Genomic DNA, 23,835 nt, shown 5'->3' on the forward strand with positions numbered 1-23,835 from the left:
GAAACAACAACAACAAAAAACCCCCAAATACTAATTATTAAACTTTGCTAAAGGATTATCCAGAGAGAAACAGAATTTAGTAATACCTCTGACATGAGTAGTTGACAGCCAACCCAGCCTTTTCAACAACATATATTCAAACTGTGGATCCCTCCCTCCTTACTTCTACCTCCTACCTGGAGAGGAGGAAACCCAGAGACGGAATTAATTGGTTTCACTAGAAGCAGCAAGAACCCCAGTGCTAATAAAGAGATGGACTCTCAGTCTTCACAGGAGAAAGCCATAACATTGATGGTCTCCAGGCCAGTAGGTAATACATGTTATAACTTCTAGTATCCAAATTTTCTACAAAGAGATACATTGTTCTTATGACATAAAGAGCTCCAGCCAACAAAAACATATATAAATATACATACATATATATGTTGATTTATTGTTTTATTTCAAATACTTGACCATTTAATACGAACTTCTAAGTGTCTATGTAAGTTCTTTCTTCCTTCTTCCCTCCCTGGATGGTGGGCAGCTCTCCATTTTCCAGAGAAAGAGAAGCAGGATTCCACAACTTGGTGCTGTGAGTCAGATTTGCCTGGGATTTGCAAATGTGATTCGAGGAGGAGTCCCATGATCTCCCCGATGGCTAGAAACAGTAGGATTTAGCAGGTCCTTACTCTGTCTAGGCCAATGTTCTAAGCACATCAAGGAGAAAGAGTAAAGATGATGCCTGTCTATGGAGATCCCAATATATAATCAAGGACACAGAGAGAGTAAAAGCACTTTTACACATCCAAAGGTACAGATAGGCAGAGCACACACCAAGAAGCTGATGATCCATGTGGAAGAGAACAGAAGTGTGTCTGGAGCCAACTGGGAGGAAAGTGACACCCCTGCCTCTCACACAATTTCCCTTTCTCCAAGAGACTAGCAGAAATTAAATTCTTGAATTTCTGAAAACGCAAACTTTTCTGGTTGGGAAAGTACCATAAGAAACCATAAAGACTGCTGCCCAAGCTTGTTGACTCCTGGCTTATACTCTTATTAGAGATGGTACTCAAGTTATATGGGGAACAGATATTTCCAGCGTGTGACTTTAGAGGACAAGGATGATTTTAATTCATCTGAAAATGAGAATCACTTTATGAAAAAAAAAAAAAAAAAAAACAACGTTTCCTATGAAATTACTGTGCTTTCTATTCTGATTAACAGGTAAGGGCTTCTCCAGGCCAAGAGTTCAAATATTAAACGTTGCCCAAGTTCCTCATTGCATAACACGGAAAGCAAAAACAAATAGAAATTGCGAAAGATAATTTTCCTGGCTCCTTTATTAAAAGCCGCATCTTTCTTTTTAAAGAAAATACTTGACAATCCACCTTTTAACTGCCCTCTGTCTTTAGGAAGCTTTGTTGACATGGTTTGGGAGTTATTGCTGGTACTAGAATCCCAGAAGGAAACTTTTCTGGAGGTGCTTGTAAGTGGGAAATCAGCTCCTTGAAGCAACAAAGGTCGTTACCAGGCCACAGCCACACCTACACCTCTGACTATCCTCAGTTGCTCTGGAGCTATGGGGCTTTCACTAGCGAATTATCTCAGGGACTTAAGGCACAAAGAGCCAAGTCAACCAGGGGGCTGAGAACCAAACTGAAGACTCAAATTTCATCAGTTTAGGTAAAGCTGGGGGACAGGGGGGCGCGGCTGGGACACCATATGGCCTGTGAGAGCTTTTCCTTAGACACAAAATTAAAACAACCTGTATCAGAATATTCCTAGGGAGGGGGAACTAGTCATAGGAGCAGATGTGAAGGTCATACGAAGACTTCAGTTTAAAGACAGCTTATCAAATCCTACCCAAATGGTGAGACATTTTACATATCTGCTTCCAGATCATGCCGAAGGAAGAGCAGCCTGAACCAACTTCTAGACACCAGTCAGCCTCCTAACCCTGGAATGCGGACTACTTGAGCTGTGTGGCCCGAGGTGAGGATTCTGAACCAAACTTGAATTTTAGACCAGAACTATTCCCTCGGTGCAGTGAGGTATTCTCTTATGAAATTTCTTCTCCGACTTCCTTTGTGCCTGAAAAGAATCCATCCGTTCATGCTGAACACCAGCTGTGCCTGTTCAAGCCAAGCCTGTCTTTTTGTACGGCTCTCCCAGGACCCAATGGGGAACCCGCCTTGGCCAGAGGTGTACAAGAGGAACCTTTGCTTCTGAGCAGGGGTCCCAGCTCTTTTTCACTTTATCATATGAGTCTCTTCATCTGCATCGTAAAACTCTTCCTCTTCCTCACTCTCACTCCCTAAAGGGCTCTCCTTGTCTGCAGGCTGAAACAGGAAAGGGGGAGAGGGCAGAGAAATGATGTCATGACATTCCGAAAGTGAAAAATTATCACCTGGCTATCCAAATAACAAATGTGTTTTGATGACATCTCTTCCCCTAAGTAGTCCCCGAAGTGTTCTAAGAAAGCTAATGAATCATCAGATCTCTTAATTTTTCTGAAAATCAGCTGCTATCAGATCCCACCGTTGTTTTCCATTCTACTGAATCTAACTGGAACGTTCTTCTTCTTACTTTTTTTTTTTAACAACCACCACCATCCAAGCAGAAGACGCGAAGAGTTAAGATAAAGATTCTCAGCCCTACCTGCGGAGGGTCCAAGGTCTGTAAGGACAGTGCTTCCTCCCCCAGCCGACGATAGGAGTACATCTGAAGGTCAGAAAACGTCTCCAGCAACGGGCTATTAAGAGTTTCTGGCAGTAACAGACTCAAGAGGCCGGAGGCCAGGCCCGTGGCTCCAAATACAATGAAGGGGAGAGACCACTGCACATATTTCTGCATGGGCAGAGAGTGGGACCAGAACAAAGGAAACTCAGTGTCAGTTTCCTCTGCGGATGACATCAAGCAGAACCGTGACTGAAACTCTCACGTTTATCATCCAGTCTGGGCTTCCCCCTGGATCGCACCATAATCCACTTTTTCTTTGCTCATAGAGAATTATTCCAGGAAATCACTGAGTGATGCCTCTGGCATGTAGAGATGGGGCCAGGTAAATCAAGAGGAAGCAAAGGAATGTGGACCCGCAGCAGGGGACCGCCTCACGCAGCCGTGGGCACAGTGGAAGAGGAGGCCAAGGCCACATGTGAGCAGGGCGGGCCATGCAAGCCTTCACAGGAAATCTGGCACCCAGCTTCTGTTCTCAGGGAAAGTGGTTCCTAAAAGTTCTCCACGTGCTCTTCACAGGAGAGACACCCCAAGATATTTGCTGAGGATGAACTTTAAAGTTCTCTGTTCTGAAATCAGCCAAACCATGCCATATACTTTAACCCCTTATGGAGGGACCCAGAGATTAAAGAGATTAAAAACCCTGAAAAGAAAAAATACTACTACATACATAGGATTTTTAAACTACTGACATTGAACACGGTAAAAGGCTGGCCATATAAGCAATTGCTCCAGAGATTCAAAAGATATTCTTAGAAAAAGTTCATGTTTTCTTTCAATACAAAGAAACACACAAAAAAGAGATGGCAAGATGCTACTTCGCGCCATCGGAGCTGATTAGTAACATTCCAGAGTTCCCCCTGTACAGATGTGCTAAGGTTTATGATCTTCTGGTTTGGACTTCCCAATTCTGTGGGCACTAATGAGGATTCTCCCTCAGACCATTTTTTTTTTTTCCTAATTTTTCAAAAGGGAAGAGGTGATGGAGAGGGTGAAAGAAGCAGGAGAGGGGAGGGGGAAAGAGAGTTAGGAGAGAGGAGAGGGAGAAGAGGCAGGAGGGGGATCTCTCATCACAATTTACCTACTGCACACAAACCCAGGGCCTGCACTGTGGGATCCCAGCAAGGGGAACACAGCACTTTCCCTCCTCACAGGAATGGGAAGACATGATGCTGGGTGGGGATTACAATGTCCAGGAACAGCCACCCAAAGTCAGGTCATTTTAACAATATACACCTCACGTCCCACAGGTGTTTTGCCAAATATAACTACGGAATAAACATGATTCCTTCGTCAGAAGAGTTATGGGACCTAAAATTGAGCATGGGACATGGAAAGATATATTCAGGGAAAGGAAGTACATTGCAACTCGAATAAGAAAAAAGACAAGGGTCACATTTCAGTCACCCCATACTAGGAAGTAGGGGTTAAGCTGCCTGAGTAATGAACAGTAGTCCGCAGAAAAGGTCTATGAGCCTTACATCAAACCTTGGTTACCTTTCAATAGGCTTGGTGGAAAGTCACAGATCTGACCCCCCTGCGTGGGGCCCTGGGGCTCCTACCCAGAACCTGAGCATTGTAAGACGGGAAGGATTTTATGGCTGTCACAGTCTCTCCCCTTTTTTTTTTTCACTATGAAATCTAGAAAATGCCCCCCAAATTGTGTGTGTGTGTGTGTGTGTGTGTGTGTGTATTAACAAATACATTATATTATATATGAAGACTGCTAGGCATATTTCTCTAGTTTTCTTTTCCAGGTGGTGTGAGAGGAAGACATTTAATCTGTTTCTGTAGCATTTCTCATCTTTAATACAGGGGTGACGATGACACCTACCTCATACAGCTATCGTCGGGGTTACATGTGATGACATGCATCAAGGGCTTAGCACAGAGCCCTGAGCAAAGCAGGCACTTCATGAAGACTTACTGATTGATTAACTTATGAATGGACACGGGAAGGAGATGACCTAGCATCAGCTGACCCTCCAATGAAATCAGAGGAACAAAAGCTCAGATCCTTCATGGGTAAAAGCAAACCAATCCATTCTGCCTAGACTGAGTACTGGGTTCTTAATCTAAAAGGCATATGTTCATGTTTGTGTCTGCTGACCTGAAGCAGCATCTGTGCGTTACCTCTCTCTCTATGCAAAAGCACAAGCATTTCCAAAGCAGAGAATCAAGAAAAATTAGGAGGTACAAACCAACCAGTGAGGGGACGAAGGGAGCAATAATCCCACCAACTCGGGAGAACATGGAACACGTTCCAAGCCCAACATTCCTGAAAGCATAAGGAAAATAAAAATAAGAATTATATCAGTAGGTTGGTTCCAGCGGGACAATTTAAAGACAGTATATGCACATGCGCAGGCCCGTTTGTGTTTGTGTGTGGTGTGTGTATAGGGGCTGGGGGAGTAAGATGGGCCCAGAACAGTATATATCCAAGTGGAAGCACAGTATCCTATAGAGCGGCGCTGCCCATGACAACTTTCTGTGATACAGGAAACTTTCTGTAATTACGATGTCCAATATAGAAGACACCGAGCACATGAGGCTACTGAGTACTTGAAATGTGGCTGGTGAGGACAAGGAAATGAATTTCCAGTTTATGTAATTTTAATTAATTTTAAAAAGATGGTGGAATGAGATGGACATCATTACCGCAGGTACACGTATGACTGCACACATGGTGCAACACTACATCGTGCACAATCAGAGAAATGAAAAGTTGTGCTGCAATTGTGTGCAATGAATCCAAATGCATTCTGCTGTCATATAGACCTAATTATAATTAATTAATTAAAAAATAAATAATCACATGAGGATAATAACTACTATATTAGTGCATCTATAGAGGATGACGTAGAAATGAACATCTGAACATCTGTTATCTGATGCTCTTACGGTTTTTTGGTGTCTTGAGTCTCCAATCAGTTAATATAGCCATAGAGAACCAGGGCTTCATATTCCCAAAAGTCTGACCATTTATTTAAATTCAAGTATTAAAAATTCAGAATATATATAGGAATTGATTGTGTGTACACTGTCAGGTAACCCAGAATATTACTTTTGTTGAGAGGGGACAGAAAAGAGGATGGTAGGGAGGAAGAAGGGCAGAGGTTCTAGATAGGGTGGCCGGCCATACACCACTCTGTAATCTCAGCCTCATTGTTAATAATGTCCACATTTGCTTTCAAGTTGCCCTAGTTTGGATAACATTTTAGTTTCAAGAACAATAGCCAGACAAACTAGGTTGTAGGAATAATCAGGAAATGAGCAGCCAATCTCGGAAATATGATCTGTTACTGGGAAAAGGGATTTTAAACTAAGAGGAAGAAAGAACCCTTAGTCTTATTGCATGGCTAAGGGAATGAGAAGGATCCACTTAGAATGATCCTCAAAAAGACTGGGAAAGGGCTGGTTGAGGAAAACCTGACCCAGCCCACTGAGGTCATTCTGAAAGGTATAAGCTGCACCCCAGGCCACCCTTTAAATTTGAATTAGTTTCTTGTTTTCAGACTTATTTTATGAGGGGAAATTTAGGACAGAATACGTTCTTTTTGACATCTTCCCTTCCTACTCATTTAAAACCACCTTTAACAATGAACGTTGAAAAAAAAATCTAACATTCACTTACTACTGTATGAGATGATCATCAAAATGTTTTAAAATGTACATTGAAACATATATTTTGTGCTAAAACAAAGCCTCTGTGAGAACAGCGACCTTGTCTGCCTGCCAGTTATATGCCTGACACTGGATGGGTGAATGCATAATGAAAAGTTGTGCTGCAATTGTGTGCAATGAACCCAAATGCATTCTGCTGTCATAGAGACCTAATTATAATTAATTAATTAATTAAAAAATAAATAATCACATGAGGATAATAACTACTATATTAGTGCATCTATAGAGGATGACGTAGAAATGAACATCTGAACGTCTGTTATCTGATGTTGATGATGATGAGCAGCCTATAGATTCTGAGGAGTTGCTGCTGCCCCACAGACTCCCAGCGCAGAGGAATGGACAGTCTGGTGTAAGCAAACCCACAAGGTCTGAAGGGGACTTGGCCGAACATAACGCGTACCTGATGATGGTAGGGTAGAGCTCCGAGGTGTAGATATAAACAATGTTAAAGGCAGCACTGATGGTCAGCTTCCCCAGCAGGGACAAGGAATGGCTGTTCACCACTGCAAACACACCTGTGTCTGTGGAGGACAGGACATACCTGTGAGGTCCACAGCGCGACAATCCCTTTAAGGGACACACTGCCTTTTGAAGGAGGGAGAGGCCTGCGTGGGGAACTCCAGCAGCAAAGAGGCAGCCTAACTGAACACACACTGGGAAGGCTGAGTAGTCGCCAACACACACGCGATATTTCCTCCATGCCTGGGCTATCCCCTGGGGGTCTGATACACTGGCGAGATAAAACTTGCACTCATTCCTGAAAGCCCCCGAAAACTTCTGCGCTGGAGGAAGTAAGCTCATCTACTAAGGGTGCCGCTTGACTCTTCAATGAGTGATGTAACACAGCGTCAGCACGACCTGCCCTGACAAACAGAAGATGACGGAAGATCCGGAACAGTTCCTATTCCTTGGTGGGTTAGGTTTCTGTTCCTGTAACAAATACCTGAGACAATCAGCTTATGGAGAAGAAAAAAATTACTATGCCTCACAGTTTGGGAGGTTTCAGGCCATGATCAGTCGACACTGTTGCTCTGGGCCTGTGGCCAGGCAGTACTTCATGGAGGAGCAAAACTGCTCACCTCTTAGCAGCAGGAAAGAGGAGTGGTAAGAGCCTGAATGTCCCCTTTAAGGGCATGTCCCCAGTGACCTCACCTCCCCCCACTAGGCCCCCCATCCTAAAGGTTCCACCTTTCCCCAACAGTGCCCCAGGCATATGGACCTTTGGGCAAGATTCAAGATCCAAACTATAGAAGTGTTCAAGCGAGAAGATATCTTCATCACTAGAAGACAGAGGACACTAACGTTCTTTAAAGGACACGAGAGACAAAATATGGAAAGACTTCTAATCCTTCCTTCTCCCCGTCTTCTGACTTGAATCAATAATAGTATTTAAGTTCCTTAATGTTTTGTTTTTGCAAATGCAAAAACATATCTTAGGCCAGTTCATTTTCTTATCAAGTATATTATCAATTAGCTTGTGGTTCTTCTCTTTATTAACATTATGCTTTGGGCTGGGGATGTGGCTCAAGCGGTAGCGCGCTCGCCTGGCATGCGTGCGGCCCGGGTTCGATCCTCAGCACCACATACAAAGATATTGTGTACGCCAAAAACTAAAAAATAAATGTTAAAAAATTCTCTTTCTCTCTCTCTCTCACTCTTAAAAAAAAAAAAAAAAAAAAAAAAAGAGCTCTCTGAGAGTCTACCTGTCAAACAAATTTAACCTCTCCCCTCCTATAATCCATTTGCTTCTATCTTCCAAATAGTAATTTTTTTTCCTTCTGAGAAGAAATGATTTTTTTCCCTCTCAAAATGTCACCACTGAGTAGTCACCATTCCATATCCTCAAATGCACCTGCCCTAAAACACACAGCCATCTGTTTCCAATACCATCCCCTCCCCAAGTTCCTACTCTGGAAGGTCAATAGCAGTGTTCTAATCACCACAGGTAATTGCTTCAAATTCTCTTTGACATTTCTGCCCAGTGGAGCACCCTTGTTCCCTTCCTTGGGACTGTGTGGCTCCTATAAACCACTCTTCTCTTAAATGGCTCCAATAAAATATTCTCTCCGTCCTTTGACCTCCACTGCCCCTACTTTCTGATTCATTCTGTGGCGGTGCCTCAGAGACTACCTTGTGGTTACTTACTTTTTCATCTCGCCAGTCCAAAATATATTTTGAGTCACCTCGGGCTAACATTGGAATCTCGCTTCTTTTCCTCAGCATGTGCCTAGGACTAGGTATATTGTTGTTCATTAAACATTGATTGCACTGACAAGTGGCAGGACTATGATAGTTCATGTTCTCCCAACTTCTTGGGAGGAAGGTTTATAATATGCCTTGCTCCAAAAAATAAGTTTCACCTTCCCTGATTGACCGAAATAAATCTTCATCGACTTTAACATGGAATCCTGATACAGTGGCCCCTCTGCCCCATTTGACCATCTGGGGCTGTTTTTTCCTCTTCTGCCAGGATCTTTAGGAAAAGATGTTAGCTCTTTTAAATAGTCTGTACTTTTAAGATACAAGATCTTGGGGGAAGAAAGAATCAGGCCCTTCTGCATTTACCCAAAGACTTGTTTATGGACTTTTGAAGATCTAATTGAAGCCAAGAATGAGGGCAAATTAAATGTACCACTGTCTTGAAAACTGAGTCACAAAAAGGTATTTGGTGCCACCGAAGCAAGGAAAAAAAAAGCACATCTGCTTGACTACAAATGATTTTTGAAACCTGTTTCCATTCAGGGGATGCCATCTTTCCCACCACACAGAGGCACTTGACAACATCTTCAACAACATCCAAAAAGGACTACTGTCCTGAAATTTAAATTCCAAGGTGGAACACAGACAAGATCCAAAGCTGGAAGAAGGCTCCTGTGTGAGGCTCAGGATACCTTCAGCTGTGGCACATCCGGGGAGCCTGGCTACAGCCACGTGCCCACAGAATGTCCCCAGCAGTCTCACACCCCATCTGCCTCTTGAAACTTCTCTCCTATGTTCCTGCCAGCAGATCTGCACTCATTACTTGAACCAGGGGGAATCTGCTTCTTCCCCAAAGGAGCTGTGTCAACTCCAGACAGCTCCGTTTATGGGATCCTGCCTGTGCAGCTGTAGGGCTGTAGGCTTTGCTCAGGGAGGCTTGCAGCCACTGGGTGTTCCCCTGGATTCCTCACCTGGGTGACAGGACATCAGATATGACTGGCTGTCCCTAACCAATGTTCAAAGTAATGGTTTAGGAAAAAAGTAATTAAAAGGAAAAAAATTAAGGTGAAAATATCTTTTTCTAAAACGGGGATTCCCCAAGCACTTATATATCTTTCAAAGTCCTGAACTCAGTGAGGTTAGAAATTTATTCTAATAATGCAAGTACTGAGGACCTCATTATCATAACTAGTTCTCTGAGAGCCCTTTTGGGTCACCAGAACAAAATGTGCCAATATGTTATAGGACTTTAACTGACCCCAAATAAGAAAAAATTCAGCTTACTCATTTGGTTCATTGACCAGATGATTATAAGCAAAATTTTGATTGCTTACATGTTTAAAATCTTTAAGATAAGCTACCTGTCATCTATTATAATTCACAGGCTGGACAAAAAGCCACAATCCCTTTTGCTGGTCTTTGGCTTTCTTTATTTTTTTTTTCCACTTATTTTATGTAGCATGTTTTTCTCCATTTCCATATATTTACTGGCAAATGCCATAATTTCATTCTTCTTTGTGGCTGAGTAAAGCTCCATTGTGTATACAGACCACATTTTCTTGATCCATTCATCTATTAATGGGCATCTGGGTTGATTCCAAAATTTGGCTATTGTGAATTGTGCTACTTAAAACATTAAAGCAGCTATACCACTATAGTATGCTGATTTTAGTTCTTCTGGATAAACACTAAGGGGTGGTATAGCTGGGTTTATGTGGTAGTTCCATTCTTAGTTTTTTGAGGAATTTCCACACTTTTTTTCCAGAAAGGTTCTACTAATTTGCAATCCCACCAATCATTGTTGGTGTACCTTTTTCCCCCACATCCTCGCCAGGACTTATTATTATTTGTGTTCTTGATAATTGCCACTCTGTCAGGAGTGAGAGGAAATCTTAGTATGGTTTTGATTTGCATTTCAAAATGAGACGTTGAGGGGCTGGGGATGTGGCTCAAGTGGTAGCGCGCTCGCCTGGCATGCGTGCAGCCTGGGTTCGATCCTCAGCACCACATACAAACAAAGATGTTGTGTCCGCCGAGAACTGAAAAATAAATATTAAAAAAAATTCTCTCTCTCTCTCTCTGTCTCTCCCTCTCTCTTTAAAAAAAAAAAAAATGAGACGTTGAACATTTTTTCATATATTTGTTGGCCATTTGTATTTCTTCTTTTGAAAATTTTCTGTTTAGTTCTTTTCCCCCATTTGTTGATTGGGTTATTATTTTTCTTGGGGGGAGGCATTGAGTTTTTTGGGTTCTTTATGTATTCTGGATATTACTCCCCTGGTAGAGGAGTAGCTGGAATTTTTTTTTTTTTTTTTCCTGTTCCAAAGGCTCTCTCTTCAGTCCCTTAATCATTTCCTTTGTTGCATAGATGCTTTCTAATTGATGGCATCCCATTTACTGATTCTTGGTTTTATTTCTTGAGCTTCAAGGGTCTTGTTGAGGAAGTCAGTACCAACACCTGTATAACTGAGTGTTGACCCTTTGTTTTCTTCTAGCTTTGCAACATTTCTGGTCTAATTCCTAAGTCTTTTTTTTTTTTTTTTTTAAATATTTATTTATTTATTTAGCTATTGGCGGACACACATCTTTGTATGTGGTGCTGAGGATCGAACCCGGGCCGCACGCATGACAGGCTAGCGCACTACCACTTAAGCCACATCCCCGCCCTAATTCCTAAGTCTTTGATCTATTTCTAGTTAACTTTTGTGCACAGTGAGAGATAAAACTCATTTATTCTTTTATGTAGGAATATCCAGTTTTCCCAGCATCATTGAACAATGATTCAGCTGAGAAAGAAATCAGGAAAATCATCCCTTTCACAATAAACTAAAATAAAATACTCGGGAATTAATCTAATCAAGGAGATGAAAGATCTCTACCATAAAAAATATAGAACACCAAGAATAAAACTTAATAGACCACAGGAGATAGCTATGGACAGGCAGAATTAATATTGTCAAAATGGCCTTACTACCAAAAGCAATATACAGATAACATGCAATCCCCATCAAAATACCAATGAAATTATTCCCAGAATTCTTCACAGAAAAATCAGTCCTTGAATTCATTTGGAAGAATAAGAAACCCAGAATAGCCCAAACAATTCTGAGTAAGAAAAGTAATGCAGAAGGCATCACAATCCCTGATCTCAAATTATTCTACAGAGCTACAGCAGCAAAATCAACATGGTATTAGCATCAAAAAAGACAAGAAGACCAATGGAATAGAATAGAAGACACAGAGATAAACCCACATATTTACAACCATCTGATACTTGACAAAGGTGTCAAAAATACATGCTGGAGAAAAGACAGCCTTTTTAAACGAATGCTTTTTTATTCAATCATTATTTTTTTAGTTTCAGTCACATCTTTAAATTCAACAACCTTTTCTTCTGTAGTTTCTAATACGCTGTTAGTCTCATCTACTATATTTTTTCCATATATCTTATGTTTTACCTCTACAAGGGCATGCATTTTATGGCTTCAATTTCCCTGCTCATTCTGATTATGTTTTCCTGTATTTTTTAAAACGTATGAAGCATATCTATAATAACTGTTTTAATGTTCTTATCTCCTTGTTCTATCATCTGTGCCACTTCTAGATTTGTTTCTGTTGATTTTTCTCCTGGCGTGGAGGTATTTCCCCGCTCACATGCATGCCTGGTAATTTTGACTGGAGGCCACACACTTGTGAATGTTACACTGCTGGGTGCTGGAGTTAATCGTAGCCCTTTAAATATTTTTGGTCTTTGTTCTCTGATGCACTTAAGGTAATTGGAATCAGAACAGTCTGTAGTTTAGGGTTGTTTTGACCCAGCAGGTCTTGTCCAATACTTAATGTCTGGCTAAAGAGAACCCAAAGCATTCATGGCTCTGTGTTCCAGGGACTGTTGTGCTTGCCCGGGTCTGGTCTCCTCCCCCTTGCCTTAGGACGTCATCTCAGACTTCATCTCAGTGAATGCAAAGATCAGTAAGCAGATAAACTCAGAGGTTCCTTCTGCAGGTCTCTGGAGGTCTTCTTTGTGTATTCCTTTGTGTATCTTACTTCCCTCCAGTATTGCTCCCAGTAATTTTTTTTTTTTTTTTTTTTTGGTATCAGGGATTGAACCCAGGGGCACCACATTCCCATTATCAGCCCTCTGTGTATTGCCTTTTGAGACAGAGTCTTGCCAAGTTGCTTAGGGCCTCACTAAGTTGCTGAGGCTGGCTTTGAACTCATGATCTTCCTACCTCAACCTCCTGAGCTGCTGGGATTACAGTTGTGAGCCGCTGCACCCAGTTTGCCCAGTAAACTTTAACCATTTTGGCAACCGCAAGCTTCGGTCAATATCTCTACAGTTCAGTAAGAATTTACTAGGATTTACTGTAGTCCCTCCCTGCACTGTGGCTTGGAAACCTGGGCTAGGACACTCAGGGCTCACTTTGGTTAGTTGTCTTTTCTCAGGGACCACTGTCACTTGCAGTCTGTGGTCCAAGATCTGAAAAAAAATCAACATTTATTAAATAATTAAATATTTTTGGTCTGATGCGACAGTTGTTTAAAGCAGGAACACAGCTGATTCATTATTATGATGGCCCCAGGTTCAAGTTCCCATGGCATTTGCTGTTCGTTCTCCTCTGGGACTGTCTCTGTTATTGTTACTCTTGGATTAGTTATTTCCCTCATTACATTGTTGGCTCTCCGAGGCCGGGAAGTAGATGCTATTCATGAACATCACAGACATTAAAGAATTCAGAACAAAGAATCCTCCGAAGAAGCTTAGTGTGATAGTTTGAATCTGGAATGTCCTTCAAAGGCTCATGTCCTTGATGCCCTGAAAGCTTAGTCCCTAGCTGGTGGCACTGGAATGTGGTAGAAATTTTAGGGAATATGGCCTAGCTGAAGAAAGTAGGTCGCTGGAGGTGTATGCTTGAAGGGCATATTATTTTGTCTCAGGTCCCCCTCCTCCCTCCCTCTCCCTCTCCCTCTCCCTCTCCCTCTCTCTCTCTCTCCTTTCTGGCCACCACGAGTTGAGCAGTTTGGATCCACCACAAGCTCTCTGCCTTGATGTTCATCCTTCCCTTAGGCCCAAAGTGATAAAACCCAGTGACTGTGGACTGAAACCTCTGAAACTGTGAGCCAAAATGTATCCTTGCTCCTTTCAGTTGCTTGTCTCAGATATTTTGTCACAGTGATGGAAAGCTGACCAACACAGAAAACGGGTGCCCAGAAGTGGCATCATTGTCATGACTGTACTTGGCCATGAAGTATTTGAAATTGGGCTGTGGGTAGAGTTTGAAAATTTCTGAAGAAGCAGCCTAAAGAAACCTCAGAATTTCGTAAGCAGATATAAGCTCAGAAGTCTGGAAAGAACACAGACCGCGAAGGCTGCATTTGTAAGCTTTCAGGTGGAAATGGGGACTCTGTGGAACTGAACTATAGGCCATTTGTGTTACATTCTGACAAAAAAACTTGTTTATATTTTGATCATGCCCTAAGACTCTGTGCGAGCCTGATTTTAAGGGTGAGCTAGTAATTAACCTGGTGGAGAAAATTTCAAGGCAGCACAACATTTAGGCTGTAGTATGGGTATTGCTGACTGCTTTCAGACAGATTTACGCAGAAAATTGGGAACAAAAGGCAGAGCAAGAAGATTTAAAAAACTTGCAGTTTGGGCGAGTAAAACTGGAGTGGAAGAAGGTGTGGATGCTGAAGATATCAGCTCAGCTAAAAAGAAACCAAGAACTTTGCACTGGGGAAATTGGAAAGATACCTTGAGGACATCTCAAGAATTTGCCAGACTCCACCAATGTGTTTGAAAGACACTGGTTTGAGAAGACAGCCCTGCTCCCCCAGGGTTGCCTAGGAAGCTATCTCCCTAGGATTAATTCCACTGTGTTCAGCCATCCAGTCACCCAGAGGCTACTGCAGCTGTGGTCCAAGAGGGCCTGGCTGCTGCTGGTTTTTCAGGCATACCGAATGTAAGAGTTGTGGGGTCACAGAGACTTCTACCTGGATTTCAGAGAAAGACTTGGGATCTCAGACAGTGTGCAGCAGAGCTGGTGCAGGGGCAGGAAGCCCCCGAGAGGGCAATGTATTATGCTATTCAGAGTGAAGCGAAAACCGCAGTGGAGACCCTAGGAAGTGACGAGTTGCCAGGAACTTTGAAAATCCACCATGGGAAGCGGTTGGCAGCATGAAAAGTCAGTCTAGGAAAGAGGCCTTAAGGGTTTTAACCAGCAAGGACACAGGGGTGAAGCTGCCCTGGACTGTTGGGGCCCATATCTTGCTACCGTGTGCCCCAGATATTGGACCCAGAGCTACAGGATTTAATGCTTGCCCTGCTGGGGTTTCAGTCTCACTTTGGTCCCTCTCTCCTCTCTACTATTTTTCCCTTTAAGAATGAGAAGTTTATCCTGTGCCTGACCCACGATTGCATGTTGAAAGTATTTAACTTGCTTTTTAGTTTTTTTGTCATTAATCACAGTGTTTTATTATTTTCCAGGAGAAATATGGTGTTATTTAAAAGCCTTGAGGGTAGTAGCTGTTTGTTACTAAGGCCAGAATTCAGGAAAACAGAAAATATCCAGGGCTTACGTGGTAAACTCGACGAGCCCCCAGATGTTGTCCCACCTCCCAGGAAGATGGAGTGCCCTCCAGTTGGAGAACAGGCTCTGGAGCAACAAACTGAAGGAGACCTCACCTGAGAGATGGCTGAACCAGGGCCTCCCCACAATGTCTTTTCTTTGCCCACAGACGCCAACAACGATCGCTCTTACAAAAACCTGGATGTGAGTCTAGCTAGGCTTGAGGGCAGAGTTCCTCAAACACATTGTTTTTAATAGCACTTAAATATAATAAGAAAGGACCTTGCAGATCGTTTGTCTACCTTACCCCGATTATCAAAAACAAATTGTTATATATAATGTACATAGTCATTTTAGAACTTTCTTTTCAAAGAATATATTATATATAGCAAATAAAAGAATACACACACACATGGCTCAGTTGGTAGAGTGCTTGCTTGCATGCGTAAGGCCCTGGGTTCAATCCCCAGCACTGTGAAAAAAAATTGTTTTTTTTTTTTATTTTTACGAGGACTCACAGCTAGGAGTTTATCTCGAGTCTCAGAGGAGACTGGACTTGGACTTCTGAGCAATGCTACAATGTTGATGACTATGGGGGACCAGGGGTAGAATGTTCTAGTTTGGATCTGGAATGCCCCCCCCCCCCCCCCCGCAAATGCCATGCATGGAAAGCTTGGTTCCCAGCTGGCAGCACTGCTGGGAGTCGGTAGAGACTTTAGGACCTGGGCCCTAGTTGAAGGAAGTAGATCACTGGGGACCCTGAAGGATATATCTTGTTCCCAGCCCCTTTTCTGTCTGTTTGTCTATCTGTCTGTCTGCCTCTCTCTCTTCCAATAGCCATGAGGTGAAAAGCTTGGATCCACCACGTACTGTACTCTCTGTCATGATGTTTAGCCTTATCTCAGGTCCAAAGTCATAGAACCAAGTGACCATGGAAGGGAAAGCTCTGAAACCCTGAGTGAAAGTAAATCTTTCCTCCTTTTAAATTGTTTTTCTCATTTTGTTTTTCTTTTATTTCCCCCTCCCCCTCCCTCCCTCCCTCCCTCCCTCCCTCTCTCTCTCTCTCTTTTTTTTTCCCCACAGCAACAGAAAGCGAACACACTCAGGATCCTCCAAAGAAGAACACAGATCAGGTAAAATATCTGCTAACCCATCTGTGGGGAAAAAAAATATTAGTGACTACCTGCTAATATTAGCTAACATTATTCCTAGACAAGAACATTTATTTGGAGGCTAATCAATATGCAAGTATATACCTGGTAAGGAACTTGACTAGTATAGGCTGAGCATCCCTTATCTGAAATGCTTGGAACCAGAAGTATTTCAAGGTTTCTTTTTTTTTTTTTTTTTTTAATTGATTTTGGAATATTTACATGTGCATAATGAGATATCTTGGAAATGGACCCAAGTTTTGTGTTTCATATACATCTTATACATATACCCTGAAGATAATTTTATACAATATTTTTATTAAAATCATATATATTTTGAACACAGCTCATTACAAAGAGGTCAGTGTGGAATTTTCCACTTGTGGCATTATGTCAGTCCTCAAAAATGTCAGATTCTGGAGCATTTCAAACTTCAAATGTTTGGATTAGGGATGATCACCTTGTCATTATGAACCACAGTTCGCGAAATGCCAGACAGTTTACTTTTTAGCTCACTTATTGTCTCCCCTGCAGATACACTGTCACTGAATCCACAAATGCCTTAGACATACAGTACCACCATCGTGCACACCCGCTAAAAAGAAGCTGATTGACAGAGAAGGCTGAGTTGGCAGAAAAGAGAGAATGTAGGCATTTTTGGTGGGGAAAGGTGAGGGTAAATGAGCTCTAGAAGCAATGAGAAAAATCAATGTCTCCCAATCACAGAAGACACTAACAGAACTGTTAAAACTGGTTAATAGAACTGTTAAAAGTGCTAAAACTGCTGAGGATTGAGCCCAGGGCCTCACGCATGAGGGGTAAACACTCTGCCACTGAGCTACAACTCCAGCCCCCAAAACTGCTGACTCTTTTTCATCATATGTATTTATCAAAATTTTCAGAACATGTAGCTAAAACTTTAAAAAAAGACAGATTAAAAGATAGCAGACGGCATATTTTCAAGAGTAAATATGAATGATTTAAAGAAAGCTTAAAGAAAAAAAAAATTTTTAGCTCAAAGAAGATTCAGGCCTAGCTAGAGGACTCTGCAAATAAAGAAAGGATTATGCAGGGGGAAAAAAAAAAAAAAGGTGACCATCTGTTCTGCATCTCCAGTGATGAATCAAGTGAAAGGAAATGGGCTCCATTGTAGTGGAAGAAGATGATCTTAACAGTAATGGTTCTTAAAAATAGAAATAATTCAATAAGGGACATTACAAAATTTCTTCCCCATAAAAAATCTTCAAAAATAGACTGGATATCCACTTCCCTGAGTATAACAGAGGTATCATATTCCTGCGGCACCTGAACAGCCCGCAAAAGACACTCTGCTACACTGTTTCTCACTCGGTGTCCACCAAGGGGTGTGGCCAACAAAGGGTTCACATGGCTTTCTTAAAACAGACTGGGGCAGAGCAGAGAGGGGAGACTAGCCATCTGCCTTCACCTTGGATTTTTGTTTTGTTATTTAAAATAAGAGATAATTTCAAGAAAGGGCCAGTCCTAGAGGGTGGATTACCTACAGAGTGCAAAGAAGTGGGTGGGAGAAAGACACTGACTGGCTTGGCTCTTGGAAGTGTGACTGTTACAGGTGTGTTTACACTAACAAGGAAATGTTTTCCTCTAGGAAGTGATAAAAAGAACACCAGGCTGCTGCAGGTCTGAGACAACTGAGTTCCCAATGTTCCTCCCCCAAACAAACTGCTGAGCAGAAGGCTACAGTGATTTGAAACCCATCAGTTCTTGCCCCAAATAAACAGAACAGGGCACCTAGTTCTGACAGCCCCCAACAGGGCTGAAGAGTGTCCCCTCAACCTGACACGGACAGAGGCACTGGTTTGGCTAGATGTTAAGAAATGGTCAAAATTGCTGAATTCTCTAGTTTTTTTGATTTCATGAAAACCACTGTTAGGCTGCTCTAAACACTGCACAAAATCTCAAACAACCTGCACCCTGGAGTCAAAAGCTCAGACCTTCCAGTGGTGACCTAGAGCAGAGTAGGAACAGAGAACAAGGAGAAGAGGCAGCTTCACAGGCCTCCCCGTGAGACAACAGCACAACCCAAGTTCAAGGAGAAGCAATTTACTAAAGGAGCATTTTATACATGATAGGCTCTGATGGTGAAATGAATTCTCCATGCACTTCCAGTAGCTGTCAAAACTTTCTGTCAAACCATCTCATAATCATTCCTAGCTGGAGTGCAAGCTCTAGAATATAGCCCTGTCAAAATCCCAAAGCCCCCCCCACCCGCCCCCAAACAGGGCTTTGGTTATACCATAAGCACTATAAAAGAGAGTTGTTAGGACCCACTAGTACTTACGGAAAACTGCAGCTAAAACCACAGTTCCCAGTAACTGGCATGCCTCAGGTGTGCAAGCTGCCCCCACCCCATTCCCAGCCTAAAAAAAGACGAAAAGAAAAAAAAATCTGCAGTATCCACAGAATTTTTATATCGAGGCAGTAATCAGGTTAGATGAAGAGGCTAAGGGACATTTTTTTTGCAGTTGTGTCTGCAGAGCAAAGCTATGAATATAGAAAATACAACAGGGTCCTGAAGGTGTCATATGCACCCGTCACAAAAGACCAAGAGCATATTCATTGTGACCAACAGGGACTATTACTCTTGGGGTTGTTTTGTTGTTATTATTATTGGGGTATACTGATAGAGAAACTGAGAAATCAAAGCCATCTTTGAGAACTGTTGTCTCCAATCTCCAATCTCATGACTGGCTGGAGTGAGTGTAATTTGCAGCCTTGGATGGAGTTTTCTTTCTGTGCAGAACTAACCGGTCCTCCTCCTCATCAAATAAACAACTCTAACATCACCAGTACTGCATCCCAGACACCCCAGATGGTAGCTTAATAGCCTGAGAGAATTAATAGTGCACCTCTAAGCACATTATTCACCCAGAGAATAGTTTAGGGAATGGAAAGAATCTGGCCCATTATACCCTACACAATTGCTAAATAATATGCAATCACAGAAATGAAGCATGGCATATGGTAATCTCTCTACTATATTGAGATTCATTGTAATAAAAGTGCTGTTCAAAACCCTTGTAGAAATTTGAAAGGCATACCTTTCTTTTCTGGAAGAAACATTACAATAAGACAAGCCAGTCCTCCTAGGCACAGAAATGTTGCTAATGTCCGTTTCCGACCGAACCTAAATAATAGAAAAATCACACATTTCTCTTAAAGAATCTTATAAATCCATCTGCTCCTTCCTCCCAATTTTTCTATCTAAATGTCCTCAGTTTCAACTCTTTTAAAGGAGTGGGTGGCAAACGTGAGTCTGTTGGGGACACAGAACAGGAAGGACATAGAATCATTCCATTTCCATGAGTGTCTACTATATTCTAGGTGCTATTTTAAATGTTCTCCACATATTTTCTTATATAATCCCAACAATAAAACCATGGGCACACAATTATGTTCTTCATCCTCTAGAGAATGAAACTGAAAAAGAAAACGAAATGTTTTATTTCGTTTCATTCTTCTGGTTACCTGAATCTTCTTTAACTAACAATTTTAAACAATGTTTTAAAAAGTCTCTTTCTCTTCAAAATGCAAATGAAAAAAATGTCTTGTTCGTGGGTTAGAATTAAGTGAAATATAATGATCACCTTAAAATCACTTTCAAATAAGAGCTTTAGTTTTGGAAGTAAGATATTATACCTCCCTTTTCTTTTTTTCCCCATATTTTTTATTGGCGCACCATAGTTAGGCATGATGGTGGGATTTATTGTAATGTAGTGGTCCATGCCCACAGTATACCAATGTAAGTTGGCCAATATCAATTCCCAGTATTTCCCCATTCCCTTCCCTCTTTTCTCCCATGGTTTCTTTTCTCTACTGATCTTCCTCCACCATGTTTTTGTCCAAATTAAAAATAGACAGATGAGCTGACATATTTTACACACAGAACACACATATTGTCAGAGAGAGAGAGAGGAAAAAAAGAGAGAGATCAAGCAGAAAATAGATACCTACACAAAGTCAATTGTTTTAGGTACACAAGAATCAAAATTAGATTTTAAATGTGGCTATTTGTTTAGGCTGTGTGTTGTAGATCTATTAACTCTACTTCTGGAATGGCCTTTATCTATTTATAAAAAATTTCACCTTTCTCCTCTTACTTTATTCATTTCGGGAAAGACAGTGAAAATGTGAGGGTTTTTTGTTTGTTTGTTTGTTTGTTTGTTTGTTTTTTTTAATTTTGTGCCATGAACTCCAAGTTCATTAGAAGAGTCTGTTGTAATCTCTGGCTCCATTATCTGTTTGTTTCACACCACAAATCCATTATCCAGTAGATAATTATCTAGTAGACAAATCACATCATGTTTCTAAAACTAACTTTAATGAATCTGAACTTTGGCTACCTTTCCCATAGAGGGAAAAAGGGAATATGCATCTAGGAGCATTGTGTAAATTACTGACCAGAATGTGGGGGATTTACTTCGAACATACTGGGTACCCTGCTAAGAATGTCAACATTGTAATTTTGATAACACTGTTCCAGGGGGATTTTATAATACCTCGTTTGAGAATGAATACAGTGGGGGCTCAGTGAGGGAACTTGCCAAAGTCATAAAGCTAACAACAGATGAATTCGGGTCTGCCTGACCCCAAAGGCAGCATCCTTCCCTTTGCTTCAGATTTAAATCCTGGCTCTGGGTGGAAGTTGCTGGGAAATTGGAAGGGTCTTTAGTCTTCTTTTCCGGGTCATTTTGCTTAATGTAACAGCCAGTATGGAGTGTCTTTCAAGTGACGTGTACCATGACAGGCCCTAGGGATTGCAAAGACCCAGGACATGCCCCATGGACAGCTTCCTGGTAACACTCAGTGGTTGCCAGGCATGCACAGGAACCTACAGCAGCACAGGGGGGCGCATGTGATAAAACCGGGGGGGGGGGGGTGGGGGGGTGGGGGGGGGGGGGGGTGCTAGGGAAAGACTCCCGAGCATGCTCTCTGATCTGCCTCCTGGACCACCATGAGAGTAAGCTGCAGTCACCAGCAGGAGGCAGCCCAGGTATCTGGAATGCTGCCTGTGAGAAAAGGGTCCAACTGAACAGACCCAGACCTGCCCGTCACAGTTTTGTAGACATCATGACAACAGTATCGGGGCAATGCCAACCCCCGATTTTAGTTACAAGATAATTCTCAGAGAATGAGAAATGGTACAATCCAAATGATTCCTAGGTCAAACAAAAAAAGGGTTTTAGTTGCTATGGTCAGGGGCTAAATAATAGGAATTATCTTACAAAACCCAAAGAAAGGGAGCTCCATAATAACTTTTTAAATATACTTCAAAGTTGTGCCCACTGACCATAAGTAGCAAGAGCAGGATGGTATTTATTCTTCCTCTCAACAAAGTGGGTCTTAAGAGGTAAGAAAATTCTTTCTAGTTCCCTCACTTTTCTTCCTACTTACAAAACCTTGTAAATACTATGAATTGGGTTGATGAAATTCTAGCTATATTGATAACCCCATCTCTTAGGCCTAACAATGTACTTAGAGACTCCTAAAACCCCTCATCTTGTGGTGTCTTCAATAATGCATTAAAGCCTTATATAAAAACTCACACATATGAATCTAAAGTACTGCACCAAAAAAAAAGTATTCTAAATGCATTTGGCCTGAAAGAAACTTTAATCACCACAGTGATTAGCAGATACTGTCTACAGAGAAAAAAATGATAATATCTAGGTATGTACGTATATAAGCAAGTAAGTGTACCACCCGTGCACCTTCTCTATGGTGCACTTCATGTTCATCCATACTCACCATTTTTGGTTAATCAAGTAGATGCACAGAGGGTAGGATGGAATCTCTATGAGGCCAGACAAGGCCAGGTTGGCATAAATACTTCCACCTAGATCACCTGCGCTCAGAGTGAGGCCATAATACACCAAGCTGCACACGAACCTGCAGTTTGGGGGGGTGGGTGTCAAAGGACCAGGAAAGTGAAAGACAACAGAAAACATGTCAAAGTTTGCTGGAGAAGATTAAAATAGAATTGGTTCAGTATAATGCAAACTGCTGCATACAAAAAGATTGAGTCTCCTGCAAAGCTTTCTGTCTTCATGCAAATTTCTATCTTAGGAAAGAACAAAAACATGATGCGGCTTTGGAAATGATTTATGTCTATATACTATATAAAGCAAACGGAGGCCTAGCTCCTGCAAGAGAAAAGATATTGTTTGTGCTTTCTCAAGCATTTTTGCATTGAGTAGAAAACAATGACCCCATTCTTCCTTCATTTAATTCAACAATGTATGGAACACTTGCCTGAGGCTGGTTTTGTGATATTATCAGAATGACTCTGGAAAAGTCTTCCCATGGAGAAAAATCAACAAAGGATGGTTGGAGAGCATGAACTGAGAAGTGATGGATTTTCAGTGGGTCACCTGTAGGCCAGAAATGTCAGGCACTCCACCCCACTGGGATATAGGAATTTCCTACCCCGGGTATTAACTCTTCTTGCATTCAGCAGGGGCACATGCTAAAGACTTAGAACAGGCAAGAAAATTCAGGGGTCATAGCAGAGGCAGGATCCTCCAGAAGGATCAACTGGGGAAAAGTCTTTGAAAAGCTACTAATTTATTGATGTATATCATTTCTGAAATAGGGAGTATCTCCTTAGATGGCAGGCATTATGCTAGGCACCAAGTATCCCTGCAGTTGGGAACTAAAAAGCTAAGGAGTTTGGCCAATCAGACTGCCAACCTGAAGCTCCAAATAGCAAAGATGGTAACAGGAACTTTTGTGCCTAGCAGACTGCATTATTAAAATAAAAATAAAACAGAACAAATTTAAAAAAACTGAAACTGGGCTTTACTAGTATCTGACTATATTTTGTAAACCATAAATTGCTATGTAAGCAATAAAACAGAGAAAGGGGCCAAGTGCCCTGGCCTATTAATAGGCTGTGGTAGGTCTAAGGAGAAGAGGCCGGGGAGGAAGGGAAAGAGGAAGCCCTGGAGCAAGTACACCCTGCTCCTCTCCCTTGTGCATGAAGGCAGATGAGCAGTCCTGTAGCCAGGACATCACAGATGCAGATGCAAAGGGACACTCAGTTACCCACTTTTCTTTTACTCTGGGCAACTCGCATGCGAGCAAAAGGCTAAACAAATTTAAATCCATGCAGTTTTCTAAAATACCTTTTAAATGCTGCCCACCCGTAGGAGAGACCTTGCTCTCACATAATGTTCTTTGTGGGTTGCTGGGTTAATGTGTCTACACTGCATTTAAGATAGAAATTCCAGTGAAGTGATTCCAGCCATAAAAACATAAAAAATTAAGGTGGGATGGTATTGAGTCAGAACAAGAATAAACAAAACCAGTTCAGGACAATAGGGGAATTTAGTGACAAGCTGGCAGTGAAAGCGAACAGGAGAACATGAGGTATGAAAGGCCTGATCATCCCCAAGTCCCCGAGGCTGGGCCTCTCATCTGCAAGTTGCCTTCATGGCAGACTTGGTCGTTGGGATCCATAATTACAGCTATTA

The 23,835-nt window shown here is 41.8% G+C and overlaps 1 protein-coding gene across 1 annotated transcript in view; it reads right to left on the bottom strand.

Annotated features, from left to right (window-relative positions):
• Nucleotides 1-421: 421 nt before the first annotated feature.
• Slc22a15 (solute carrier family 22 member 15) overlaps nt 422-23,835 on the bottom strand; it is a 70,130-nt gene continuing 46,716 nt past the window's right edge. Inside the window, exons 7-12 of the mRNA XM_076862854.1 lie at nt 22,112-22,252; nt 19,405-19,490; nt 6,806-6,926; nt 4,924-4,996; nt 2,641-2,829; nt 422-2,321 (exon numbers count right to left, since the gene is read on the bottom strand). Coding sequence (XP_076718969.1) covers nt 2,232-2,321; nt 2,641-2,829; nt 4,924-4,996; nt 6,806-6,926; nt 19,405-19,490; nt 22,112-22,252 — 700 coding nt within the window. The 3' untranslated portion in view covers nt 422-2,231. The remainder of the gene's footprint in view (nt 2,322-2,640; nt 2,830-4,923; nt 4,997-6,805; nt 6,927-19,404; nt 19,491-22,111; nt 22,253-23,835) is intronic.

The sequence above is a fragment of the Callospermophilus lateralis genome, chromosome 7 (assembly GCF_048772815.1).
Source record: "Callospermophilus lateralis isolate mCalLat2 chromosome 7, mCalLat2.hap1, whole genome shotgun sequence".
Classification (NCBI taxonomy): domain Eukaryota; kingdom Metazoa; phylum Chordata; class Mammalia; order Rodentia; family Sciuridae; genus Callospermophilus; species Callospermophilus lateralis.